The sequence below is a fragment of the Barbatula barbatula genome (genome assembly GCF_947034865.1).
Source record: "Barbatula barbatula genome assembly, chromosome: 13".
Classification (NCBI taxonomy): domain Eukaryota; kingdom Metazoa; phylum Chordata; class Actinopteri; order Cypriniformes; family Nemacheilidae; genus Barbatula; species Barbatula barbatula.
This window is the reverse complement of record NC_136776.1, coordinates 8,758,137-8,786,121: the sequence shown is the minus strand read 5'-3', so window position 1 is coordinate 8,786,121 and position 27,985 is coordinate 8,758,137. Positions and strand designations below refer to the sequence as shown.

Genomic DNA, 27,985 nt, shown 5'->3' with positions numbered 1-27,985 from the left:
GAATCTTGTTCTATAAAAACAAAGAATTTATAGAATTTATTGAATATATAACTTATACAGTATAAGACAGTTTGACAGACATACAGCGGGCAGGAGTTTCCCAGAGCACATCGGGTTACTCGCTGCCAGTAAATTCAAGGATTATGTACTGAATGATGGACTGATAGTCAACTGTCTCTTGACCTCTGTACGTCTGCTGTGATTGGCTGACTGCTGTCAACCTTTCACATTTAAAAGAGTGAAGCAACTTGCTATTTTGATAAACAAATTCCACAGATGCATCATGAAGGGGCTACAGTTGAATCTGCTCGTGCTTTTGTGTTACGCTGGAGTTGTTGCATCTATTACCAGAGAATATTTCTTGGCCATTAAGGAAATTCAGTGGGATTATGCGCCTAGCGGTAGAAACCTGATTCAGAACAAAAGCATTGAAGAGGATGTGTAAGTAGTACTTTTAGTAGAATCTACTTCAGTGAATGGTTCTGTACTTACAGCTGATCTCAACCTAAATATTGAAAACAAATTTTATTTGTCAAACCCAACAAATTTCATGGTTTGGTTGAACAAAAAGAAAGATATTTGGAAGAATATTAGCAACCCACAGTAAGCATAGTCGCATAGCATAGAGCATAGTCGCGGAAAGTAGGGGTGCTGCTGCAGCACCCCCTGTCGGCAGCATTGGGAAATTGATATGAATATGGTTTTGTTTTTCAGTATGTTTTTCATTTTCCACCTTTATTAATACAACTATTATAAACACGATTGAACTTTTATATACTGTCAAATTTGGTATATACTTTTATATACTGTCAATATACTGTAATAATTATAGACGATTTTTAGAGTTGATCTGACGTTAGTGACGTGACTGTGTTAAACTTAGAATATTAAAATTAGAAAGTGTTATGTCAGCTAACTATGGCGAGTCTTTAAAAATAAACATAAATAAATAAAGTATGCCTACTTGACATAAAAATGTATTTGGTCTTGGCGGAATAGATACTGCTGATGCGAAGCAAGTTCAGAGACTTGCTATTGCCAATACATCCACAACTTTCTGCTGCGTGCATGTAAGGAATGCTGTGCTGCACATATAACATATATGAGTAGATAACATATCTTCAACCCTGCTCCTAGACAGCCATCGTCCTGCAGACTGCAGCTCCAACCATGTTTCAAATCAGCTGTTTGTTATTATCAAGCAACCCTGGACACCTTGATTAGCTGCTTCAGCTGTGTTTGATTGGGGTTGGAGCTGAAATCTTCAGGATGGTAGCTCGCCAAGAACGGGGTTGGAGAGCCCTGGAGTACATGATCACCTTGTAGCACAGGTGAAGCTGGGGAAGGAGGAGGGTTTCTGAAGCGCGCTGCACTGCTACAACAATCACTTTCCAAGATTTAATTGTTGAGCAGCAAGCTTATAGGCTGCTGATACAGAATGAATCAATCAGCTGTTTATCCTGTGGTAAAGTTATTATGTCAGATTGGGTTAGACTAAAGGACTGCTCCATCTAGAGTTTCATGGCAGAACTTTCTCTGTCATTTGAATCATATACAAATAATCATAATTAATGTTACTAAAGACCGTTCAACAAACACAGACCCAATGTTAATTTTGTGCCAGATGAAACCGTCTTCATTTAAACTAAAATACATGTTTGTCTTTCCAAAGGTTATATCGCGTTTCATGATGTTTATTTAGTTTCAATGCACTGGGAGGATGCCAGATGAGTGCCCTGCCTACTGAACAAGAGAGCTGAATGAAACATAGCTTCCCATAGGCTTTAAAATATTTTTAAAGGGATACATCAATACCCCAGTGGGCATATTGTTTGCATTAACCTCAGCTCATATAAACTATTAAGCAAATCCCAATGCATATGAAAGGCTGACAGAGAGGCGGGCCGGTTTGATGTTTTGCAGAGAGGCACAGGTGTTCCTGGAGAAAGGAGAGCAGCGCATAGGGCGGGTGTATAAGAAGGCTGTGTATCAGCAATATACAGACTCCACCTACAAGCAGGAGATAGAGAAACCAAAATGGCTAGGCTACTTGGGGCCCCTTATCAGTGCAGAAGAGGATGATACGGTTATCGTGCACCTGAAGAACATGGCCACACGAGCGTACTCCATCCATGGTCACGGCGTCAGTTACAACAAGACCAGTGAAGGTTTGTGTTGAACACGAGCATTAAATGCACAAAAGTGAATGGGTCAATATCCCACTCATAGAAGCACTGTGTCATTTGTCCGCAGGAGCGCTGTATCCCGATTCAACAGAGAATATAGAGAAAGCTGATGATTCTGTGGGCCCTGGAAAGTCTTACTCTTATATTTGGACTCTACCTGCTTCCCACTCCCCTGGCAAAGACGACACCAATTGCCTGACAAGAATTTACCACTCACATGTTAACCCTCCTAAAGACATCGCCTCTGGTCTCGTCGGGCCACTTATCATATGTAAAAAAGGTAAACAGCTTTGATTTTTTTACACTGTGACAAACTGTGCCAGAGAAGGGAACCTAACCATGACTTGAGCATTTCAGTGATATATGTGTTCAAGTTATTAAGCTAAATACGGTGCAAATTCAAATTCAGACAGCATTTATCTGGTATTTAAGCCCTATTTCACTAATTCTCGATCAGTCACATTTCCTTTTCATGTGAGGTTGGTTAGTTGATGGCTTAATTTGCTATAGGTCTCCAAAACAATATGGTTTGAATAAGATGAACCTTAATGACTTTCATATGAACACATTTTAATACTTTTGCTATGACGCAATATTTTACATTTCTTATTTTTTTATTATCAGGTACTTTGGATGTTCATGGTGATAAGTCAGCTGACTATCTCTATGCCCTTATGTTTACTGTGTCGGATGAGAACCTCAGCTGGTACCTGGATGAAAACATCAAGACGCACTGCTCAGCGACCGCAAAGGTCAACAAGGAGGACGAGGACTTTCAGGAAAGCAATAAAATGCACTGTGAGTAAAATCAAAGTGTTTCATTAGAACTGTGAAACATTGTCTGATGAAAACAGTGCTGTAAAAACGCCTACATTTTGGGTAAAAAATGGCAGGGAGGGAATAAGTATTAAAACATACTGCATATTGTTTCATTTGGTACAAGAGATGATGGATAATTGTGGTGTGTTCTGCTTGTCTACAACTGTAAACAATAAACATACTGCATATTAAATGTTATTTGTATATATTTGATTTCTACAGTACTTTTTACAATTTGCATGGTTGCAGAGCAGCTTTTCAAAAATATATTCCAGCACAAAAACACGACAACGATAGGAATTATACGTGACACGTTTGCAATAATTTCATAGTAATCACATTTGGGGTTTTTATTGTTAATTAATCGCAATGCTTTCAAACTGTCACCTGTTCTTGAGTCTTATTCGACTTAATCGGAAATTCCTCTTCCTATTTTCATGTAGCTATTAATGGTTACGTCTACGGTAATCTGCCGGATCTCAGTATGTGTGTGGGCAATAAGATCCACTGGCATCTGTTTGGGATGGGAAATGAGGTGGACATCCATTCAGCATACTTCCATGGCCAGGTTCTGACGGACAAAAGCTACCACGCTGACACGGTCAGTCTTTTCCCAGCTACCTTTGTCAATGTGGAGATGGTTGCAGATAATCCTGGTCAATGGCTTCTCAGCTGTCAAGTCAACGATCACCTCAAAGGTAAAAGATCAATGACACTAAATCCATGGGAAAATGTTTTGACAATTATGATCATTTGTTTGCGACCTTTATATAAATACAACAGTAAACAATAATTGTTTTAATGGGGTAAATTTGATGTATTAAATACATTTTATTATCAATATCGTAAACACACCGGGTGTAGCTTGAATAAATCTGTGCATGTTAACAGTTTTACTGAAACCAGCAAAACAATTCAGGGAGCAGGAGGTACTGTAGCAAAATGCCAGAAATGACATTTCTATCTACTTTCAGCTGGCATGCAGGCCTTTTTTGAGATTAAGAAGTGTTTCCCACATGTACACAAACCCAGACCATTTGGGGAAGTGAGACAGTATTACATTGCATCTGAAGAAATCATCTGGGATTACGGCCCCACAGAAATAAACCAGTATACACAAAAAAAACTCATGGATGACAGGTAGAACAATTTTCCTGTTAAAGAAGATGAGCCGTGAGGATTCATGTCTTTTTTTTAATTGAACCATGTCTTTAAACATCCACAGTGTGTCGGACACTTACTTTGACAACAGTAATGACCGCATTGGAGGCAAATACAAGAAGGTCCAGTATGTGGAATACGTCGATGATAAATTCACCAAACGCAAAGAGAGGACATCTGATGAGCAACACCTAGGAATTCTGGGTAATGCATGTGCAGTTTAATTAACTTTATGTAAAAGCTTGTGTCTACATAATAACCACAGAGCAAAAAGGGCAGGTATAGCACAACCAGAAACACAATTTTACTGCCAAATATTAGCCCCTTCTGCTTCAAAGGTTCCTTTTTTTCATTTCAGTTTACCTTGTTTATAGCTTTTAGCAATGTGCAACCGAACACTACAAAAGATTTAATTTTTTAACTTTTATTTATAAAATAAAGATACTGTCATCAAAACAGTCTGTTAAAATAAAATAAATTCATGATGATGTACTGTAAATGGATGGTCTAAAGCTTAAAATCGTGGATGGAGATGGCTGATCACAATGGGGGATTTAGCGGACCATTTTACACAAACATACAATTTCTGCCAAATTTAATAAACAAAAGCAAAGTTTATTTGCAATTGAATAACCTCTGTCTTACGAGTTACGACCCAGCCATACTTAAATCACAAGAGCACCATATGCTATTTCACTTCCTCTGGTGACGTGGAATAAGCCTTGCATTTCCCCTTGCATTTGCTTTTTCTCTGACTTTGACAGAAACCTGTCAATCAATGGCGGAGGTGATCTTCTTTAGTGGGCATGTTTGTATCTGGAAGTGACGTCATTCACCTTCGACTAGTAGTAGATCCAGTAGAAAAGTAATATTATACAGCTATAAACACACTAAGAGTAAAGTTGGAAGCGCTGGTACTCTGGTCTCAGAGCGGCATCACTTAGCATGCAAAACGTCGGTGCAGGACGAATAATCATCCCCTTCAGCAACATTCCCCTACACATTTTATTTGTTTACGGTATTTATTTTTAGTTAAGGTGAGGACATGATCATAATTGATAACATTGTGACCTTATGCTGCATTTGTTATAAAACACAACAAAACATGTTCACTTCGTATGAATAAACAGGATTTAAGCCCTTTGAGTCTTCTGAAGCGAAGAGCCAAGTCGAGCAGTTCTTCGATCTAAGGATGCACTCCCATTCTACCGCAAAAAGGATGAGTGGTTTTACATTATTATTATTATTCAAGAAGAAAGTCAATTTCAGTTAGGATGCCTGAGGGTCAGTAAAACATGGGGCAATTTTGTTTCTTCGCCGTAAGTATTCCTTTAAATTAGGATATTTAAGTAGTTTTTATTAACATGTCTTACAAAACAAAATTATTTGTTTGCAATTTGAGACAATAGCACTGATTATTAAGATATGTGTCAGTGCAAGCTGTTTTTAAGTCTGTAAAGCTCTCTAACATTTACTTTAGTCTGGGACTTGTGCTTACAGGCAAACTGTAAGGTGGTAAGGCAAACCACCATTAAATCATTTGAGGCTATTTAGAAGACAGGCATATTCCAGTAAATGACTTATAAAGATCTTACGGCTGAATCATTGTAAGAGAATAAAGAGTGAAAGGTTTTTTGCTTCTGCAGTACCAAACTACTTTTTCCAGCTAAAGTAGTATCAGTGTGACCAAATGCAACTTCATATTTCAAGTTGCAGCATCATTGTGTTTCTTTTACTTCACTAACAGCTGATCACAAATCCAGAGGACTTCATCTTTGTGGTTTCGTCATCATTTACAACACAAATGAAGGCCTGTGGTTTGTTTTTCAGGTCCAATAATCAGAGCAGAGGAAGAGGACACAATAAAAGTAACATTCAGAAATAAAGCCAGCAGACCCTACAGTATTCAACCTCATGGAGTTCAATATAACATTGAAATGGATGGCACTCTTTACCACAATGTCCTTGAAGGTAAAGCAATAACCTCTTAATATTATGACCTGCAAACCAACTCTTATTCTGCTACTGTAATCATGTTTTTATTCAGAGACATACACAGAGAAAAAGCTCCGGGAACTCAAGAAAGAAGCAAGTAAGAGCAAAATGATTTGATATTGATATTTCGAAAGACCTACAAATATAGGGTTGAATGATCTGGGTAAAGTGTACTTTTCTGTCCTGGCTGGACCGAAACCCTTCACGTCAAATTTACTCAACCTCGGAAATTAAATATTGCATCTGATTTGGCCGTTGTCACCAATGTCATTACTGGTTAATGTTTAATATAGTCAAACAGACATTTAGACATTCTTTTACATTGGAGATTATGCAGCATTTCTAAAATCTTGTAAATATTAAACAGTAATTTAATGCTGGTTAACATCAATGTAACAACGAAGAGTTTGATGTCCATTTGATTTGAGTTATTGACACCTCACACAAAATGTCATTAAAAGTATGCAATCATTAAATGTACAGTAAGACAGAGGTTAGATGGTCTTGACTTTATTCAGGAGTAGTCAAGCCACTTCCGGCAGCAATGGTTCTTCCTGATACCACCTATCATTATGAGTGGGTGGTGCCCAAGGGTGGAGGACCCACCCAAAATGACCCCGACTGCATCACATACCTGTACTATTCAGCTGTTGATCCCATCCAAGACACCAACTCTGGGCTAGTCGGACCGCTTCTCATCTGCAAGCCAAAATCTTTGAAATCTGGAAAACAGGTGAGAGTTGGACGCCAGGCTACTACCAGGCCCACATAGAAAGCCTAGACCAGAATTTGCCATGCTCATTCTGTGGAAAACTGGTAATATACTTTTATTAGTAGTTGAACAACGTATTAAATCAGCCAAAACATTGAATAAGCAATCAAACACAAGACGTGGAGGATGAGTAAACAAAATGTATTTTCATGAGTTCGGCTGCAGAATCTATGTGGGCCTGGCTGTTTTCAGAAAATAGTATTTAACAATCCAGAACTAACAACTTTTCCAATACACATTTTCCATTTCAGAAGAACGTTGACAAAGAGTTTCACCTTCTTGCTACCGTTTTTGATGAGAACTTGAGCTGGTATTTGGATGACAACATCAACAGATATGCAAAACAGCCCAAATCTGTAAACAAAGATAATGAAGACTTTCAGGAATCCAATAAAATGCACTGTGAGGACTGATCAAAGATATATTTGCATTCAACACACAAAATGGATTGGTTGTTTTTCAACAAGTGTTAACTCTTAATCCACAGCTCTAAATGGCTACATGTATGGAAATCTCAAAGGCTTGAATATGTGTAAGGGTGACAAGGTGTCTTGGCATCTGTCTGGGCTTGGATCAGAGGCAGACATCCATGGACTTTACTTTGAGGGCAACAGATTCCTCTACAAAGGAACCAGAAGAGACACCGTCAATGTATTTCCTCACATCTCTCACACCGTCATCATGGAGCCTGACAGCATGGGTACATAACATATCTTTACAGAAGTAAATGTACATTTAAGCTAAATGATTGACTGTAATACTCTGACTGTGCGTTGTGATCATCTGGAATTAGTTATCTATAATTGTCTAACAATTATTCAGTACCTTTACTCAAACTTTAGAACATTCCAAAATAAAAAAATGACATAAATGTGCTGGTCTTATGATGTCTGCAGGGCAGTTTCAGGTGGTTTGTAAAACCACAGATCATTACCATGGGGGAATGAGAGCCAACTACACCGTAGAGAAATGTCACTTCTGGAACCGTCAGTCTGAGGTGATGCTGCAGCAGAAAAAATATTACATTGCTGCCGTTGAGATGGAGTGGGATTATTCCCCCACCCGCACCTGGGAGGAAAAGATGCACAACAGTCTGAACAACAGGTAGTTGACCACCCCATTTCACTGTAAGCTTTTATCATATGGGGAAAAATAATTATTTTTATATAATTCTATGTTGAAGGGAACTAAACTAATGAGAACTGCTGGAGAGATAATCCATGAACAACAGAAAATCTGATGATTGGGCTTTGCTTTTAGCTAGATTTTTCTAGTCTGAAGTGTAAATCAATTCCTTGAAACCCCTAATATATATCCCATGCAAATGCTGCAGTTTCTGCAATCAAAGCTTCAATCTTCTTGTCTTACCTTTTCAAAGAAGCATTCCTCTTTCAGTATGTATTTGATAAGACACTTGTTCCAGGCTCACTTGGTCCCTTAGACCAAGCTCTCGCTAGAAATCCGGTCGCAACCAGAGAGCAATATGTTTCCCCTTATAATGCAAAGAATTTGCTTTAAATTCTTGCATATACTAAACTAAGGCTTGGTTGGTCTGTTCCTGATGTGCCCTCTGGCTGGATGAATGAGTCATCATAACCAGATGTTCCTTCAGCTGCTGATACCCCCCCAGGCTGCGGATCGCTCCGTGCTCTACAGGCAGCATTCTGAGAAAAAGAGGCCGGTGGAGATGGAAAGTCAATGTCCTGTAGAAAGAGATCCATCTTCCTGGCATGTTTGTTCTCCACAAAATGATGTGGCATTTGAGAGATTTAAATATGAAGCATAAATAGATATGATTCTATACAGGCTTCAGATATTGTCCCTCTTAGGGTGGAAATGATAGCATTAGGGGTTTCTTTCCTCTCTTTCAAGACTACCAGACTACCAGAAAAAGTCAGTAAACTGCAAAGGTAACGGTTCTTGTAAAAAAATTTTTATTCTATCAGTCCAGGCAATAAGTACCTAAAGAAAGATGGAAAATTCATTGGTTCGAAATACAAGAAGGTACTTTACAAAGAGTACACTGATGAAAGCTTCACAAAACCAAAGGAGAGACCCGCTGATATGGAACACTTGGGAATTATGGGTAAATATTTCAGCATATGCACCAATGCTTGAAACATACTTCAAAATTGATTTGAAAGTTTACAAAGCTCCAGAATACGAGAAATTATAGTGTTGCTCACCTTAGGACCCATGATTCATGGTAATGTGGGGGAAAAGGTGAAGGTTGTCTTTAAGAACATGGCGAAGAGACCGTACTCCATACACGCTCATGGAGTTAAAACTGACAGTCCTCAAGTCACTCCCACACTTCCAGGCAAGTGTTGTTCTGATACAGAGCACTAAAGTCAGGTTCAGGAAATAATAATCACCTTTTTTCCATTTATTAAATAATTTATTTAATCATTCCTTCAATTTCCTCTCCCAAAGGTGAAACTCAGACATATACCTGGTACATACCAAAAAGTGCTGGGCCGACAGAAGAGCAGGAGGAGTGCAGTGTTGGAGCATATTACTCCACTGTAGATGTTATTAAGGTAACTGTAACGGCAGATAGCCTCTGTATGTGGAGATCTTGGGCCTCATTTATAAAATGCTGAGTAGAAGCCATCCTAAATGAGATTTTCCGATCATTTCTCAAAGTGCATACGTGCTCTTCATAGAACGGACATGCATGTAAATACTCAATGTGAAATCTATAAATCGCAAATTATGTTGAAATTGTGTGCAGCTGAACAGTTTCAGATCTCCGCCTTATAAACAATGACTAATCAATATCATTGACACATTAAAGAGGACCTTTCAATTTCCAAATCCTTTGCAAGTGGCAAGAATGGCTCATACCTGTATTTCCAAAAACCTACAGTACTACGACAAGCATTAGTGCGTACGTCTGCTAAGATTCAGACGTGGCGCTTTGCACTTTTACATGTCAAAGACTGTTATAAATGAGGCCCCCATATCGAATTGAAACTCTTTCTCATTGCAGGACATGTATAGCGGTTTGATTGGGCCGCTGGTCCTCTGCAAGAAGAGCCTAGCACGTAAACTGGGGCTTAAGAAAGAGATTGAGGAGTTTGCTTTGCTCTTCATGGTCTTTGACGAAAATCAATCTTGGTTTCTGGATGATAACATCAAAGCTTATGTTAAAAACCCTCCCAAAGAGTTGAAAGAAGATGCTGAGTTTATTGAAAGCAACAAGATGCACGGTGAGCACGGATGCTTAATCTGAATCAGATTTTGATTCTACTTTTGTGCATGCATGCAAATCTGAAAAACAAACAGAACTCTGATGTCAAACAAGTTGAGGTCCACATCAGATGTTCTAGGGGCAGTTTCCCAGACAGGGCTTAAGCCTAGTCCCACACTAACTTAAATGTTAGAGGTGTCTTAATCGAAAACAACTTACACTGACATATCTTTAAATATACTGTATAGGTGCGATTGTTTTGTCTCAAGATGCCCACAAGTAATGTTTTTTGTAAAGTATGTTTTTAAAAACAACTTCAATATCCGTAATTTAACCAAGGCCTTGTCCTGGTTTAAACTAATCCCTGTCCGGGAAACCGCCCCTAGTGTCACAATGTGAAGTAATGGCTATTCACGTGTCCATCACAGGTATCAATGGTTTAGTGTACGGTAACCTGAAAGGGCTTAACATGCGGGTGGGAGAAAAAGTGTACTGGTATCTCATGGGAATGGGAAACGAAGTGGACATACACACTGCTCACTTTCACGGACACAGTTTTGAGTATAAGGTAAAGATTCTAATACATCCCCTCACCTTCCTACCGATACTCTATTAAAACCTTTTATCTGTTTTTTAACCTGGAGTGTTTGTTTTACCATCAGATCAGTGGAACGCACCGGGCAGATGTCTTTGATTTGTTTCCTGGGACGTTCCAGACGGTCATCATGCGTCCGCTGTATCCCGGAACATGGCTACTACACTGTCACGTGACGGACCACATACTGGCTGGAATGCACACCACATACACTGTTCTCGACAAAGATGGTGAGTCTGCTTACAGCAAACAATTATTGTAAATGAAGGTGAACATTAAAGTAGAATAAAAAATACATGTCTGTTTGTTTTCTAGGGAAGAGGGGAGGTTTCCTGGGCTTGTTTGGTAGTGGTTAACTCATTCTCATTTGTAACAGGAAGATTTCATTTGGATACTTGGCCATGGCTTTTCTAAATAAAAATACAAAATGGAATTTATGGGTTAATTGTTTTATTAAATAAAGCATGCAAGAAGAAATAGTTGTGAACTGAGAGTGTGACAACAAATGAGTGAGTTTCTATTATTTGGATTACTGTAGAACAAAAATGATTTACTAACAGGCAAACAGTATACACAAAATGTTGACTAAAACTGAGCAATTAGCATTTTATTGTAAAAAAAAAACAGCATAAGACACATTAATACAGATGATAGAGGCTAAGGTGTGCAAACGAACCTTTAAACATCATGAAATGAAATAAGCTTAAATGGTCAAACACAAACATATACATATCATGAGATGATGCGCTTAACTGGAATAAAGCAACCCAAAACATTCAAATAAACATGAACTAGAACCCCTCTAGTATTTTGTAAAGTAGTCTTAATTGACCTAGCAATTTCTATTGTATTGTCAATCACTATTATATTGTGTATTTTGTTTCAAAAATTTAGTTTTGAGATAAACTCTGACCCCTTAAATAACATTCTGGGTTTTAGGATTGCCACGCATCTTCCCAATCAGACAGATGAAAACATACTTTAATGTGATAATAAGCATTCAATGCGGTAAATGGACAATAAATCTAGCGTATCTGTAAACAGGTTTAGTGTTGATTGTCTGAAATATACCGATGGAAAATGAGTCCTCACACCAGAAGATTTCTCTGGCTACACTCAAGCAGATGTGGCAGGAAAAACTGAGCCGTTCCATCATCCGGTAACAAGTCCAGGAACTCTAATGGGTTCAGCTCTATGGCCACCACAGCCAAAACGTCTGAGAAACACAAGAGCATTTCTGTAAAAGCAGCAGAATTCATTTGAATCTGTTAATCTTAAAAGTTAAAACGAACCTCTGAGTGCAGAGAGGATTGTGATGTCATTTCCTGTTCTTCTGATTCTCTCACAGAGCTCAGGGAAAAGCTTCTGCCACCAAAGACACTGAAGACAACAGACAAACAAATTAAAAACATTTAGATTTAGTCGTTTAGCAGACGCTTTTATCCAAAGCGACTTACAAAGAGTTCGGGAAGCAATAAGCGAAAAGCAGAGAAAACATTTTTCCTTTCTTTTTTCTTACTCTGATTTGAAAACATCTTTAGATTTGCCGTCTTGACAGTAAACAGTCTAAACATCTAGGCTTTTGTAACAATTTGATACATGTAAGTGTCCTTTAAATGTCAGTAAAGTTTGTCACCAGGTTCTCGTTCTGTAGCTCATGTTTGGCGTAAGAGATGATGGCTTGTGGACAGCGATCCAGAAGCTTGTCTATGCAGCCAACGTGTTGGCCCAGTTTAGTGGCACATAACACATGTACACTAAGTCCGGTGTTATCGCGGTCAGACAGCTGCTCCAGCAGAGGCAGGATGGACGATACATCCAGCGTCGGACCACACAGTAAAGACTACAGGAGAAACCATCAATAATGAAACCACAGGCTTCCAACATTAAGAAATGCTGTATGAATTCAGAAGATCTGTCGTAACTCGGTTCTATGAATCGCTTATGTCAGTCTTACAACAGTTATTTACTATTCTGACATTTGTGTAATTTGATAAAAACAGAGCTACTGTATTAGTCCAGACCTGGAGTTTGTGTATGTCCTGCTGGTCATGAGCGATGTCAAACTGGACGGGAGTCAGGATGCTCACCCACGGATACAACATCCCGTAATGACAGCATGAGTTTATCTGCGCATCAAGAAATACTTGACAGTTTTAAGAATGCTATGAGTGACATAAAAGTCTAAGTGTTTGTTTTCTGATGTATAATCGGACAGTATTTTATAACGAAATGGCTTTCTTTAAAACAATTACGGGTAAAATAGTGACACTTGACTTAGGAAATCGACCAGACCCAAGGCATATCTACAATGCAGATATCATTATTTGGCTTGCTTTGGGCCACAATCAAACAGAACAGCACACTCATCTTACTAAAGAGTAAAAGCACTGTAGTTTCTACCATTGAAATTGGGCTGAACTGTAATTTACAGTAAGGCCTGATGATGCTCACCAGGTCTTCAGCTGTTTTGAGGGCTTCAACACCTGAGCGATCTCGACACGTGATCCGGTCGATGTAGACACCCACCAGGTGAAACAGCAGCTCCTGGATGATGGACTCATTAGCAGATGCTATCAACAAAGCTTCCCAGAAATCCAGAAGTAACTGAGGAGCCCTCTGAATCTCATCTTTACACAGCTCCTGACAACCATGAATGACAGACAACATTATCCACACAAACAGTTTTTACAGTCTTGTTGTGATGGTTTATACTCACTAACAAATGTGACGTTCATATGGGGCTTTTTGCAGGGATATGATAAAGCATGTGAGGAAATATATAAATAACAAACCCTGTTTTTCTATTTTCGAAATTCAGGATTTGTGTCTTAAGATCAACGTTAAAATTCTGGTTTAAGAGTTTAAGGATGTTGAAAAGGTGTTTTATTCAGTAAAGGTCCGCAAAAGCCCTGGGGTCTCATTTATAAAACTTTGCATGGATTTCACCCTTAAAGTGTGCATTCCTATGCCAAAAAATTCCCTTTAAATCCAAGTCAGGGAAAGACCAAATCTCCTCCCCGATATAACCATATATGGGTTTTACAATGCCTAGTCTATGCATAAATTAATCTGCATATCATTTACACATGCATATTTCCATTCACGTGACGGTACGAGACGTGGAAGATATCAGCCAATGAATTAGAATGATTCATGTTAGTTTAAAATATTAAGGTTATGATAACGTCAGCTTTAAAAGTTGTGACCCAAACTGACATAAAACTGGAGAGATAAAGTGATTTACTTAGAAATATAGTGTGCAAATTTCAGCTGAAGGACAACTGTCACTCAAGACGGTCACCATCCTCACATCCAACTGTGCTGTTATCACAAGTTAGCCCTGAAGCAGCTGGAGCGGTTTCTACCACCATCCAGTGTACCAGCAGCACCCACCACCATCCAAGGACCAGTTAGTCCAAGGAGGCAAATTAAAACAAAGCAAACTGGATGAGGATCTGGTGAGAATGATTGCTTGTGACTTTCAGCCATTTTCAGCCATGTGGAGGACAGGGGCTTTCAGGAGTATTCACATCTTCTGGACCCGTAATACAGTCTATCATGCAGTATAAGAGAGCTTCCACAATAGTCCACACAAACACCTGAAAAAACTAAACAAATTTACCTGCAGGAATACCTAAAGTAACCTAACCTAACAAATACATTATCCTGTTTCAATGGAGGTTATTCACCTCAATCAAGCCACCTGACTTAAAAGCTCTTTATATCAAATAGCATTCATTCATATGCAGACATTATTCACTGAGCGTTCCAATCTCAGAACGAGGGTGGAAATGATCATGTTTTTTTAAGCATCACTAACATTATAAGTGAACCTCATATTAAAATAAAGCCTTTAGAATGCACCTGGAAGAAAAGGTTGGCCTCCTCCAGTCTGATCTTGCTGTTCTCGTGCAGCGCCACGACTGTGGCCACCAGCAGCGCCTCCTCTGTGTCTCGCAGGTGTTGTGCCAGTACAGTGGGCACTATGGCCTTTCCTCTGCCATGCAGCAGGAGTTTTGGTTCCTCTAGGAAGCCATACACCTGCAGCATCTACAGATGAAACCAACACACATTCATATAGTCATCTACTGATTTCAGTACAGCAGTAAACTCTGAACGTGCATCAGTTCACCTCGGCATGACGGTCCATCTCCTGCCTGTATGTGGGTAGATCGCCCTTGCGGAGCGCCAGGGAGGCCATACAAAGAGACAAGATGATGGATGAGGTGCCAGAGATCTCCAGCTGTCTCAGGTGGGTCATGGCACAGTCAGGATCGGCCCTCAGCATGGATGGGTTGCTCACCACATGAGGGAGCTCAGCGGGTTCAGCCACGCTAAAGATCGCCAGAACTTTATTGGCCATGGCCTAGAAAAACAGATTGTCATCCCTCCGTTTCTTGTTTCCATGCTTTGTTCTTGGTATGATTGGTGAGGATACTTAAAGTCATGGGACACCAATAAGTACCTTCTTTTTTAAGATTATATTTGTATTCTATGCTACTAAATGAGATTATATGGCCATTTAGAGATTTTTTTACACTTTTCACACTGGCTGACACTGATTTCATTCGAGAATGCTGTATGCGTATAACATGTTAATCTGTTTTTCTTAAAAGAGTCTTGTGCACCTCACTGAGCTCCTCCACGGTTCCTTCATAGAGTGAATGTTTGAGATAGAAGAGAAATCCTCCGCCGTATCCAGACATGAAGCTGCACATGGCCATGTTCCTCTGAACAACACCGGTCACAGATAGACCGGACATGTTATAGTACGGCAGAGCCAAATGACAATCCTTCTTATCCAACCTGCATATCACACACATACATCACAATACTAAAGACAGCTCAACCGAACAAAACATCTGGGATGGCTTGAAGGTGAATAAATGAACGTTTGTTTTACCTGCTAAAACAGTCTGCTAAATGAGCGCAGCTCTCCTGAAAGGCCTGCTGCAGGTGAGGCTCACAGTCCTGCTGTGTGAGCAGTGCTGAACGCAGGAGAAGATGAGCTTCACTCAGCAGATGAACACAGCTCTGAGAGAGAGGGCTCGACTGCTCATACCGCTTACTGTATTCCACCTGACACAAACAAGCACACAACCTTTGGACACAACATATGCGTGAAATCAGTGTTTTCCCATTTACGGTTTAAAGCTGGTTGCTGTTTTACCCCTAAATGCCACATAAAAAAACTGTGATTGGTTTCCTCTAGATGTGAATCAGAGAAGTCGCTTGATGTCTTTAGTGGGAAGTTCTGAGCTACAATAAACTTTCAAATAGACCAGACTTTATTCCAGTGGTTTTTGAGGATGTTTTAGAGGGTAGTTTACTAACCCTCAGATTGTTCCAAACCTGTATAAATGTCTTTGTTCTTATGAACACAAAGGAAGATATTTGAAAAATTGTCAGTAACCAAACAGATCTCATCCCCCATTGACTCCAATAGTATTTATTTTCCCTACTAAGAAAATAAATGGGGGATGAAATCTGTTTGGTCACTGACATTCTTACAAATATCTTCCTTTGTGTTCAGCAGAACAAAGAAATGTATACAGGTTTGGAGTAAATGACAGAATTTTCATTTCTTGGGTGAACTATCCCTTGATTTCATAAACATAAATAATTTACATTTAACAACTTACATGGGCGTTAACATACCTTAACTTGAACAAATATATTCTTTCTCCAGATTTTGATATTATTGCAAATTCTTCTAGTTGTAATTTTAGATTTCCAGTCCCTGATAACAATATTTAAAATCATAATATACTTCCATTATTATACATTTTTTATTATAATGTGTGTAAAGCTACTTTGCAACTATGAAAATTGTAAAAGCACTAGATAAATAAAAATGTAATTGATGTTTGAGAGGTATAGATACAGTACTATTTCTCGGTAGAGCTGCAGTGTGGACACACACGTGATGACATAGAGATTCCAGCCATGACCGCTATCTGTCGGCTCAGTGGACTTGCAGACGGAGGTCTTTCTGGATCTAAAACACATAAAGGAACACGATGAACAGTCAGAAAGTTTCAATGCTTTAAATGGTTTGAGTTCTTTTGACACCCTCGGCTTTTAGAAGTTAGTAACTGAGCTCACGTTTGTACAAGAATGATAAACACATTTCAGTGGGGAACAGCGGATTACTGGGGATTATAAAACAGATCATTACAGTCCTGGATACTGACAGATCAACAGTCATGCTAACATATAACACAAGAGCTCTTCATTCAGTGTCCATGTGCATCACGTCATAACACCCGCAGTCGAGACTCAAGTTCTGTTACAGTTTATGTAAGTAAAAAAATAAAGACGCTAAACAATGCCATAGATGTCCTGTGTGGTTTTATAAAGAACCATTCAAATCTGCTGTAGGTTTCAGGTTTCAGCACCTAGTCCTATTGAGTGAATCTTTGTAGAGAAAAATTATCTTTAGACTCTTGACTTGAAGTTTCTTTGGGGAACCAAAAATAGTTCTTTTATAGCACTGCTGCAAAGAACACTTCTCAAACCTTATTTTTTTTTAGAAAGCATCCATTCAACAGAAGAACAGTGACTCATCATCTGTTCACTTAATGAAAATAAACATGTACGTAACTCTCAATGGAAACATTTTGGAGAAAATCTTAGGAGTTCTGCACGCAGATAAAGCCTTTAAAGGGGGATACTCTTCAGCAATATGGTGGTGTTAGATGAGTCAGAGTCACACAGTTGTGGGTTAGGAGGGACTGTTAGAGTCATGCTATTAGCTAACTTACAGTAAAGCTCTGGACAGAAGGTTTTCCAGAGCTGCTGTCGAAGACGGCTCTAGACCTACAGCTACTAAAATGCCTGTCAGGGTTTTGTATTCTCTCGATTCACTACAACAACCAGAAAGGAGATCAGACAGATATTGGGAGTCAATCTCTTATCTGCACATGTCCACTGATAGACCTACGTGTTTTTGCGGGCCGACCTCTCTAGATCTTCTCTGTTGTCCACATCGGCAGCTGTCAGGAGAACAATGTGATTCCCGTCATGACAGAGAGCCTTCAGGCCGATGAAGAGCTGGATCCTCAGTGCGCACACCTCCATTGTGACGGGCGGGCACGCCTAAATCAACACCATACACCAAGCAACCCCAAAACTTTACAAGACTTTTTATGTTATCATTGGTAACATCAGATAACAATCAGACATCAAGCAATGTGTTGCTTGGAAACGAGACTTAGCTTTTAAGTATTCCAAATGCTGTTAAAAAAGAAATGTGTTATAAAAAAAGAAATAGACAGGACTCAATGAGGACAGACGTTACCTTCATAGTGGTGTCAATGTAGGGGTCATGCACCCGTGCTGCTACCGCACTACACCTGACTGTGAAACACTGCAGAGCATTCCTACACCAAACACAGTTAATTAAAAGAAACTATGACAGACTGATATAGGATTTTACTGACAGTAAACCCTATATATTTCTGTGAGCTGAAAAGAGTTTATTACGCCTGACAGACGTGAAATTACTAGCACGACTATGTAGGACAACCGGAATACATTATGCACCGGAATGCTGTAATGGACCAATCACTGTATTACACTGTGTTCCTGCTTTCCAAAAACGTACACAGTAACAGTTCACAAAAAGGTTACATTCATTAAAATATTTTCACAGCATGTATTGATTTGTTAAATTTAGTACTACTACTGTTAACATAAACAACAAAAATCTTGAAATTAACATGATAAACTAAGATGAATAAATGCTGAAGAATGAGGTTTATTGTTAGTTCAAAGTTCATTCTTATTGGCAGGTGACTAAATTCCTGGGGCTTCTTTACAATGTTTTTACTGTACTTTTGATTTAAGTGTAAGATCAACTTGTATTTAGGGGAATATGAAATGTGTTACCTGGTGATGACATAGAGGAACTGGTTGCTAAGCACAGCCTGATGGGTTTTTTCAGGATACTGGTAGGTTGATACAAGCTCTACAGAGTCCTTTATACTGTACATGTAGCCGGTGTTTGGCAAAGAGAAGAAAACAAACATACAGGTGGGTTCTTCTCCTTTAGAAATGATGGATTCCTCCTGTGTAACTAGTAGGAAGAAAACAGTCAGAACTACAAAGATGAAGAATAAGAACAAAGTGTATTGATATAATGTAACAGGCGTGTGGTGGAGAATGTTCAAACTGCATATAAGTGAAGTTTACACACCCTAGGCTTTTCACACAACTTTACAGCGAGTGTACAAGTAATAGATTTTAAAGGTCAAGTGTTTAAAATTTTGTAAAATCTAACAGCGTGTTTAAAAAAAAAGCAAGCAATGGCACACCCCACCGCTCCCTTTAGAAGCACTACAGTGGCTGACACAGGAAAAAAGATGTTGTCGCATTTTCACTTCTTTGTCAAATGACATAACCCATTTATGAAATGTGCTCTGTAGAGCAATTTGTACGTTTAGAGATACATGCAAAGTGACTCGCGGTGATCCACTACTGATTTTTTTTATCCTCTGCTGATTTTGTTAGTTTGCCTGCTTACAAAGAAAGGAAGAGTCTATAATTGTTATGGTAGGTTTATTTTAACTGATAGAAACCAGGTGAACTGAAAATCTACCAAAAAAGTTGGGGAAGAAATGTATATATAAAGGTTATATATAAGAACAGAGAAGCACAGTGTTGGAAACATTATGCTGTAGGGCTTTTTCTCTGCTCGGATACAGGATGACTTCACAGCATTAAGGGGAAAATCTTGGATGGGAACCTCCTCCCCTTAAATAGAAAACTGAAGATGGGTCGGGGATGTGCCTTTAACATGCCAAAGACCCAAAACATATTGCCAAGACACCCAAGGAGTCGCTTAAGGAGAAGCACATTACATGTCCTTGCCAGTCTCTAGTGCTATAGTAAATCTGTGAAGCTAAAACTCAAATAATTTTCTGAGCGACAGCCAAGAAACCTTAAAGGGGTCATTTGACATGGCTAAAACTAATTGTATTAGATCCAAAGCAAACAATAATGTGTATACACGTTTTAAGGTGTAAAAAGCTGCATTTTCCACATACCAAACATGTTTGTATATCTTCTTTGCTCCGCCTCTCTGAAACACGCTGATATTTTACAAAGCTCAACACTCTGAAAAGCGAGGTGTGCTATGATTGGCCAACTCTCTAGTGCGTATAGATTGGTCGAAAACAGCAAGGAAATGTAACGCCGCTTGCCATATTCGGAACATCAGGTTCCAAAATTACTGACAGGTGATAAAATGGCATCGATCCTTCCTTATCAATTCGAGCCCAAATCTGATCCGGAAAATGAAGATCAAGCCGATACAACTTCGCCAGCGTGACTGGTGTAAACTCGCGTTAGTCCGTAACAAAGTCAGGTAGTAATAGTAATTAACAATAAATAAACAACCATATACATCATAAAGAGTTTGTGTGAGATAGAAACAAGTTCGCATTGGTAAAAGCAATGGTAAAAGTAAAAATAAATACTGCAAGTGCTTTATCCCTTCTTGATCAACCAGTGTTACGCCATGTCTCGTCGCGACTCAACAAAGACAATAAGCCCTATTATAAACATGACATTTGTTGCCTCTAGTTGGAACATAATTACTGATTATTAGGATTTACTGTGTGTTGTCTTTATTCCACGTTGCACGTGTGATCACACAAAGAAACAACAACATCAAACTCAACTCGGGTTAGTCCGTAACAAAGTCTTTTACAATGAAAATATACTAACAGGCTGAAGCGCCAGACAGTCCTTGCAGAGTTTTAACTGTTGGAATTGCGCCACTTTTTAACAAAAGCTTCCGTGCACAGCCGGTCTTGATCTCTCCCAGGTTCATGAAGCAATCGTTGGTGAAATGCTCTGCACAAACCTGAACATTCAGATTGTACTTCTCTAGAACAGTGTTGAAAATAAAATGTAACCATTCGTTTTTTTGTTGTATCGTCTTTTGACAGGCCAAACAAAGTGGATTTCTTTTAACAACGAAACACACAACATCTCCGTGACATGGCTGCGCCGGCGACGAACTGGTACAATGAAATTTACAAGACCGCACACCTTACTACACGTATTGAAATGAATAACCACTCTTTCTACAAGAGTCAGGCAATAGACTTCAGTCAACCGTTTGTTTAATTACAGCTGCCGTGGGCCACAGACACGCTGTCCACAAGTGCCCTCAATGTTTTCTTTGTTTACATTTAGCAAGTAAATTTCAAAGGTGAAGGTACCTTACAGCATTGAAGAGGAAATGTTTGCAGCAACTATTTTAGTTTCCTCACCAGTAAACATGGGGTGGAGCTGTAGGGAATGCAAGTGTGTCTCCTCTACGCTGCAACCTTGAAAGAAATCAGGTGCAAATCTCCTAGAAAGAGCACAATAGACAGGTAACACTTGGCAACAGTCATGGCTGCCTTTAGAAAGATTTCTCCACAGAGTTTATTATACCTGTATAAGACATAGCATATGCTCATGTCCTCCGACCTCTCCACCTCTATACCCGTCCACTCCAGAAGAAAAGATATGCCACAGTACTGAGCTTCACTGCCCAACATCTCCTGATGCTTCGGAAACATGAAGAAGTCCTCCTGCTCATGAATGGGACTGAACCCATCCTTTTTCATCTCTCAAAGATGGACAAACATGAAAAAACACAAGTGAAATTCAAATAGCTGTACTGTACCTTAACCATTACATTAAAGAAATCTGTATGGACAGAAAAACCTGCTGCAAGTTTTGCATTGTAACTGTCCCAGCGATCGCATCATAAATGGTCGTACTGTAAAGCCTGGTGCCATTGGCGGATTCAGCATGGGAAAAGTATGTTAACTGAAGTAGATTGGTTTGTGTTAGTAATACCTGCATCCTCATCTGAAGCAGCATCAGTGATGATGTCATCTGGTAACAGCACGTGATGACGGCCTGTGTCGGTTGTGTTCTTCTGTTGTTGGGTGAGCTTTACCACGAGTACCTCCAACTCGGTCTGAAGAGCCACAAATCCAGCACAGAATGCTACCTGTGATGGGCTCAGCCCCTGGACGTGAAGAATCAGAACCCTCTCAAAGTCCAGAAGAGAGAGCTGCTCGCTCAGCTTCTGACGCTTTAGACTGAAGACCACCAAACTCTTGGCACAACCCACCAGAAGATCACCTGCAGCAGTCACACAAACGCATTGGGTATAACGGTCTCAAATATAACGACTTTTGTTTTTAAATCAGACCTTCTGAAGAGTGTAAACAGAGTGGCTCTTTTAAACATTGCTGAATTAGTTTGAGCGCCCAACATTTCTGACTTGACAAGTGACAAAAGTTAGGGACTCTGTCTTTCTGAACCACAAACCTGTGGTCTGTGCTATGAACAGCAGGGCTCTAGAGTGCGACTAATTTGGTCGCACATGCGACCTAAATTCTCAATGGTGCGACTTAAAAAAATCTAAGGTCGCACCGGTGCGACCAGCCGTTCGACGGAGAAAAAAAGGCTCCGCGACTCAAGTCTCCCTGTCACACATAAGTCCCATTACGTGGTCTAAACCAATTAGAGATAGTGTTGGGCGGACCCCCCCTCTGATTGGCCGTGGTCCAGATATTCCTGTACGTGCGTTTACATTTGAAATCGCATGAGGTGCAATCAGACAGATATAGAGGTTAGTAGAAAAGATGAAAAGAACGATTGAAAACTTTTTCGATAAGAATCCGTGCAATAAACGTAAACAATGTTCTGACACGGAGCCATCAACCTCCCAGGTTGTGTCAAGCATTGATCCGGAGACGGCATTCGATAATGAGCCAGATACGATCGAGTTCGAGCCGACTGAAATTAAAAGGGGGAAAGTGTATAGGTTTCGAAGGTGGCTCGACAAGTTTCCCTGGCTAAGATACAGTAAAGCTGATGAAATAATGCACTGCATTTACTGTAAAGAGTGTGGGAAGACCATGGCCGGCAAAAGTGCATTTGTGACTGGTTCTAATACATTTAGAATTGAAACGCTGAAAAAGCACAATGCATCTATAAAACACATTACATGCCGCGATAAATGCACTGCACAAGTGTGCCCTCTCCCCGCTGCCTTTCAGCGGCAAGCAGCAGCAAACAGATCATCAGACGAGGCTGAGATGATAATCAAGTTTAACGTTGCCTACAATACTGCAAAGGAAGAACTTCCCTTCACTAAGTTCAAGTCCGAAATAATTCTTATGAAGAAAAACGGCTTGAACGTAAACCCGACCTACAGCAATGATGTCGCGTGCGCCCAATTTATAGGAGTCATCGCAGATACATTGAAAAAGAATACGTCTGTGCATGTTGCGAACAGTCCGTACATGGCATTCCTAATCGACGGAGACACAGATATCGCCACAAAGGAATGTGTCATTGTGTACTGTCGTATCTTACGGAGAGGAAGACCGGTGAATATACTGATTGGACACATCGAGGTCGAGCATGCCCATGCCCAAGGTAAGCCATATCATGTCATGTAGCCTATGTAAATAATATGCCTACCGTCTGGTTACTACATTAACCATATGTGATATTCTTATTATTGAAATAAAAAAAAACATTGCATTAACTCTTGATCTGGGAAGTAAACGGTTTTATAATTTCTATTTGTTTAATCAGGAATCTATGCTGCCTCAAAGAAAGCATTTGCTGCTCTCGGGGACCAGTGCAGTAACTGGCTGGAGAAAATTATTGCTCTGTGTGCTGATGGTGCTGCTGTTAATTTGGGCAGCAAAGGGGGTGTCATAGCCCTTGTGCAAAAAGAGGCAGGTGACCACATTGTGCCTTTCCACTGTATGCCTCACAGGTAAGACTAGAACTGATACTTAAGGTATAACTGACACCTTAAGTCACCATGGGTTATTTTCTTTTAAAAAGCAGATGTATCTACATTTAGAATTAATAATTCATTTTAAAATCAATCTTTTCAGATTGGAATTGGCAATGTTGTCAGTGCAGAGGGACAATCCAATGATGGGGCAATTGTATGATCTTCTACATTTAATTTGGAAGACATACCATTTCAGCCCAAAATCAATGAGAGAGCTCAGGGTCATTGGGGCTGACTTGGGGGTAAATGTGCTGATGCCATCTGGGGTGAAGGGGACAAGGTGGCTCCCACATGTTTCAAGGGCCCTGGAGACCTTTCTTAAACCAGGACAGTTCACTGCTGTATACTACCATATGGACCATTTGGCAGGCTCCTCTGCCAATGCAGACATTGCAGGCCGTGCTACAAAGGTCAGTGCATTCTTTTAAGAATATTACTTTCATTAAAGACACTTTTTATTGGAATTTAGTTAATCAGGGTTCTATGTGACTCATTTCTACTTTTGTATGATACAGGTTAAGAAATCAATGGAAGATGCCACTTTTGTGGCCTTTTGCCATTTTATTGCAGACGTGTTCAGTGGCATTACTAAGTTTAGCCTCCTACTTCAGAGGAATGAGATCATCCTACCACAGGTAACGGAGATGAAGTGGGATGTGTAAATTTGAATTGTGTTTTGGGTCATCATCAGCTGTGTTCATAATAGTGCACTGTTATATCTAAACAGGCAGTTTGCGGCTTAGAAAAACTGCTGGTGACCATAGAGGCAATGATTGCGAGACCCAAGCCTAGTGGAAGACTGTCAGAGTCCTGGCTGACATGATGCTGCAGAGAAGGCAGCAGCAGGAAGAGGGTGAAATGGCAGTCTACAAATTCCAGGTATATGTATGGTTCTATCTCCCATTTAAAGTGAGAACAGTCTATTTTTACAAATATTTCTAATATCTAACAAAAATCTCTATTTATGGTTTATGCAACATACAGACAATAACACTCAAAGGAGAGGCATCAAAGCTGGCAGGAGATGATGTTGCTGCCACTAAACATAAAAAAGTAATGGATGCAACAATCAAATCCACTGTGAAACATCTGAAAGCAAGATTCAGTTGCCTTCTAGGCAAGTGTAACCTGTCTTAAAAACACATGTTGATGAGAAATATTATTACTCATTTACTAAAATGTATTTGTTCTTTCAACAGGGGAGGGTTTTTGTGAGTCTGAAACAACCAAGGCTGTAAATTGTTTTAACATTTTCAATCTTGATAGCTGGCCAGAGAACCAAGAGGACTTAGTGGACTTTGGGGCTGACAACCTTGCATTTCTCTTGAATCACTTCTCCACAGTCCTGAGAAGGTAGCTGGTGGATTACTACACTATTATGTGTGCTGCTGGTATATATTTGGTTCTTTTATGTGAACACTGATTAGCTTTGTAATCCACATCATTTTCAGAAATGGTGTAAACACTGAGCTTGCAAAAGAAGAGTTTGTGGACTTGAAGCTGTTAATTGCCAGGATGTTCAAAGACAAGACCTACCTCAGCCTTTGGGAGCTCATGTTGACCAGAGAGCCCTACTGCTCGGAATACAAGGTCAGTTTTAGTTAATCTTCGTTCTTAAGATTGTATTAGTTTTGCTATTAAACACACATTTCTTAAATACATCTCTTGAATGTATTTTTTCACAGAACATCCTGCACCTTGTACACATTATGCTGGTCCTTCCGGTCTCAGCTGCAGTTTGTGAGAGAGGATTCTCTGCACAGAAGAGGATCAAATCAGACACTAGAGCATCCCTTCTTTCAGACACAGTGGAAGATCTGATAAGAATCAGTATTGAGGGGCCAAGTCTGGAAGACTTTAATGCTAGAGAGAGTGTGGCCAGCTGGTTAAGCCAAGGCCAAAGATCAAGAAGGCCAAACTACAGGAGTTGGCCATCAGAGGGGCATGTGACGGCAATGGAGGATAGTCCATAAGACATTGAGCTACGAGATGTTCAGTTTAAAGCCCTTAAAACACTTAATTTAGATTTCTTTTATTTATCTGAAGATGTTGTAAATCTATATTTGAGTTCAGTGAAGCATATTTTTTCAGTAAGTTACCTTTCTTGTGGAATTGTACTTCAAATAAAAAACTTTGTTTTGACCAGATTGTTAGTTAATCATTAACAAGTCAATATCGCCTATATGGACAGCGATTTATAAAAAAGTGAACTTGTAAAACTGCAGTGTTAAATGGGATCCGGTCTAAAATTTGGGTGCACCTAAATTTTGTGCTGGTGCACCTAAGAAAAAAAGTTAGGCGCACCAGTGCAACCAGTGCAAAAAGTTAGTCTAGAGCCCTGAACAGGATTCATATCGTGAGAAATAATGAATTCTTGCTGTTTGGCAATGTACAGACATTGGGCCTCATTCATGAAAGACGAGCAGAACAAATTTTTTTGTAAATCGTTCGGAAAGTGATCGACTTTAATTGACATTAATTTTCGAATTGATGAAAAAGTTAGTGATTTCCAAATGTCAGTTGGTATGAAATCATTTTACACCTGCTCTCTACCACGTGTAAAACAGCTCGTCATAGTCCCTTTTTTGATAGCTGTCCAATTACAGTGTAGGAGTGGTGGGCAAACACTACATTGTACAACCATCATACACAACAATGGAGTTAATATTGCTAGTAACTGCATTTTTGTATTTAGGAATATTTTTGAAAATAAAATACACGGAACATGTTACTGTCGTAGATATTCCAGATCACAGCAACCAACGCGTCTCTGTAAAAAAGCTCTTATTCCAAATTGCTCAACAGCCACAAGCTATTTGTTCTCATTAGGCCATACCATGTCTCACCATGTGCCAGGGGGGATTTTGCCTTTAGTTAATTCTTGTGGTGTTAAGTATTAGTTTGTTTACCCCTTCTATGTTAGTTGTTTTTGCTTGGACATTATATAAGCTCCCTTCTGCCTATATGCACATCAGCCTATATGCACATCAGCCTATATGCACATCAGCCTATATGCCATCACTGGTTTTGTAGATTGTTTTGGGGCCTAGCTATTAATTCTGGTCCTTGTGTAGCTCCTCAACATCTTGGGTAATAAAACCCAATTTTTCCAAAAGACAACTTCCTGTGATTCTTTTGCCTCACCGTCGGTCCCTTACAATTGGGGACCAGACATTATTTCACTTGGCTACAAATTCTAGCATTCGGAGCATTCTAACATTCTTAAAGGCATAGTTCACTTACCCTCAAGTTGTTAAAAACTTGTATATATTTCTTTGTTCTGCTGAAAACAAAGAAGGATATTTGTTTGAATGTCAGTGACCAAAGAGATCTCACCCCTCATTTACTGCCATAGTATTGGAGTCAATGGTGAAATCTGTTTGGTTAATGACATTCTTACAAATATCCTGTTGCACAACAGGGTTGGAACAATTTAGGATGACAGAATTTTAGTTTTGGGGTGAACTACCCATTTAAATTGAAAAGCCTGCTTACTGTAAGTATTATGTGTTTTTATTTTCAGATAAGTTTTACCTGTGAGAGGGCAACACGCCATACACAGCGGTGGCTCAAACAGAGGAATCTCTATAATTTCCATTTGCTCTTTGGGCGCTCCACGGAAAGATGCGCCACGCAGGAGATGTCCCAGCAGACGCACACCAACACGAGTCTTCTCAACAGCCTGGTACCTCCAGTTAGTGTAGGCCCGCAGGTACATCGCCCCATTCTTCTCTTCAATGGTCACCAGATAGTCCCCTAACAACAAACGTGGAGAATGCAAATCTTTCCAATATCTTTTTAGTAGCATTAAGGCTCAAATTCCATGTTTTCTAAAAGAAAACTAAGACAAACTGCATGAAACTTACATGGTATCTCTGAGAACACCATATCCACAAACATATAGGACACAGTTCACGGTAGCTATTGTGTGTTTCATTCCCACTTACTATGACACTTATAACATGATATTAACATGAATACCGTCTGCTTTACCGAGGCATTTAAAGGACTTACAGTAAGCATGAAAGAAACAGCGTGTCGCGACAGCTTCAGACTGTATAAACACAACCAATGCTTAATCATCAGTTTATCGATATTGGTGGTATAAGAATGAGGCAGTGACTGACCCGCGCCGCTGTGGCGGATGCTGCGCACGGAGCTCACGCTGCTAAAGCGGCAGATGAGCGGACACCCGTCCTGACGCACATCATACGCCTCGATCCTGCAGCCGCACACCACGAACAGCGCCCCGCCGCCGCAGCACGTCAGCCCGGGCTCCTGCTCCGTCGACACGATGTGCTGAGACGCGAACGGGTGGCAGTTATAGACGTGCACCATGTCTGCGGACACACCGCGAACTAGCGTCTGTCAAACTCACGGAAGAGTGAACGACTCAACAAACAACCAGAACGGCCATGAAAGACACGTAGTAGGC

At 39.8% G+C, this 27,985-nt stretch overlaps 2 protein-coding genes across 4 annotated transcripts; one reads left to right on the top strand and one right to left on the bottom strand.

Annotated features, from left to right (window-relative positions):
• Positions 1-130: 130 nt before the first annotated feature.
• cp (ceruloplasmin) lies at positions 131-11,516 on the top strand. Of its 2 annotated transcripts, XM_079471148.1 has the most exons (20): positions 131-441; positions 1,924-2,168; positions 2,254-2,466; positions 2,811-2,984; positions 3,449-3,703; positions 3,980-4,145; positions 4,231-4,370; positions 5,997-6,137; positions 6,214-6,258; positions 6,680-6,894; positions 7,185-7,335; positions 7,421-7,633; positions 7,830-8,037; positions 8,880-9,019; positions 9,125-9,253; positions 9,367-9,473; positions 9,926-10,145; positions 10,555-10,694; positions 10,789-10,951; positions 11,037-11,516. In XM_079471148.1, the coding sequence occupies exons 1-20, from the start codon at positions 284-286 to the stop codon at positions 11,075-11,077; spliced, it is 3,264 nt and encodes a 1,087-aa protein (XP_079327274.1). In that variant the 5' UTR covers positions 131-283; the 3' UTR covers positions 11,078-11,516. The 2 variants fall into 2 exon arrangements, with proteins under 2 accessions (XP_079327274.1, XP_079327275.1); XM_079471149.1 differs by lacking the exon at positions 6,214-6,258.
• On the bottom strand, positions 11,158-27,985 carry hps3 (HPS3 biogenesis of lysosomal organelles complex 2 subunit 1). 2 transcript variants are annotated; one of them, XM_079471151.1, is made up of 19 exons: positions 27,678-27,985; positions 27,085-27,306; positions 21,582-21,872; positions 21,171-21,348; positions 21,005-21,087; positions 18,615-18,801; positions 18,025-18,106; positions 17,668-17,822; positions 17,489-17,590; positions 16,614-16,722; positions 15,628-15,803; positions 15,353-15,530; positions 14,857-15,090; positions 14,589-14,774; positions 13,176-13,364; positions 12,746-12,850; positions 12,358-12,564; positions 12,014-12,101; positions 11,158-11,937 (listed from the first exon to the last, which is right to left on the bottom strand). In XM_079471151.1, exons 1-19 carry the CDS (start codon positions 27,886-27,888, stop codon positions 11,810-11,812), a joined length of 3,111 nt encoding a protein of 1,036 aa, XP_079327277.1. In that variant the 5' UTR covers positions 27,889-27,985; the 3' UTR covers positions 11,158-11,809. The 2 variants fall into 2 exon arrangements, with proteins under 2 accessions (XP_079327277.1, XP_079327278.1); XM_079471152.1 differs by lacking the exon at positions 17,489-17,590 and having other exon boundaries at positions 27,678-27,983.

Bases quoted from the DNA above. Each gene is read 5' to 3' on its own strand.
- cp (XM_079471148.1), top strand. From the start codon at position 284: ATGAAGGGGCTACAGTTGAATCTGCTCGTGCTTTTGTGTTACGCTGGA. The intron at 4,146-4,230 runs GTAGAACAATTT...AAACATCCACAG, and splicing joins AAAAAACTCATGGATGACAG to TGTGTCGGACACTTACTTTG. The intron at 7,336-7,420 runs GTGAGGACTGAT...CTTAATCCACAG, and splicing joins GGAATCCAATAAAATGCACT to CTCTAAATGGCTACATGTAT.
- hps3 (XM_079471151.1), bottom strand. From the start codon at position 27,888: ATGGTGCACGTCTATAACTGCCACCCGTTCGCGTCTCAGCACATCGTG. The intron at 21,349-21,581 runs GTATTACTAACA...TCCATCTTTGAG, and splicing joins TGCTTCAGATGAGGATGCAG to AGATGAAAAAGGATGGGTTC. The intron at 15,804-16,613 runs GTACTGTATCTA...TGTTTGTGTCAG, and splicing joins TGCAGCTCTACCGAGAAATA to GTGGAATACAGTAAGCGGTA.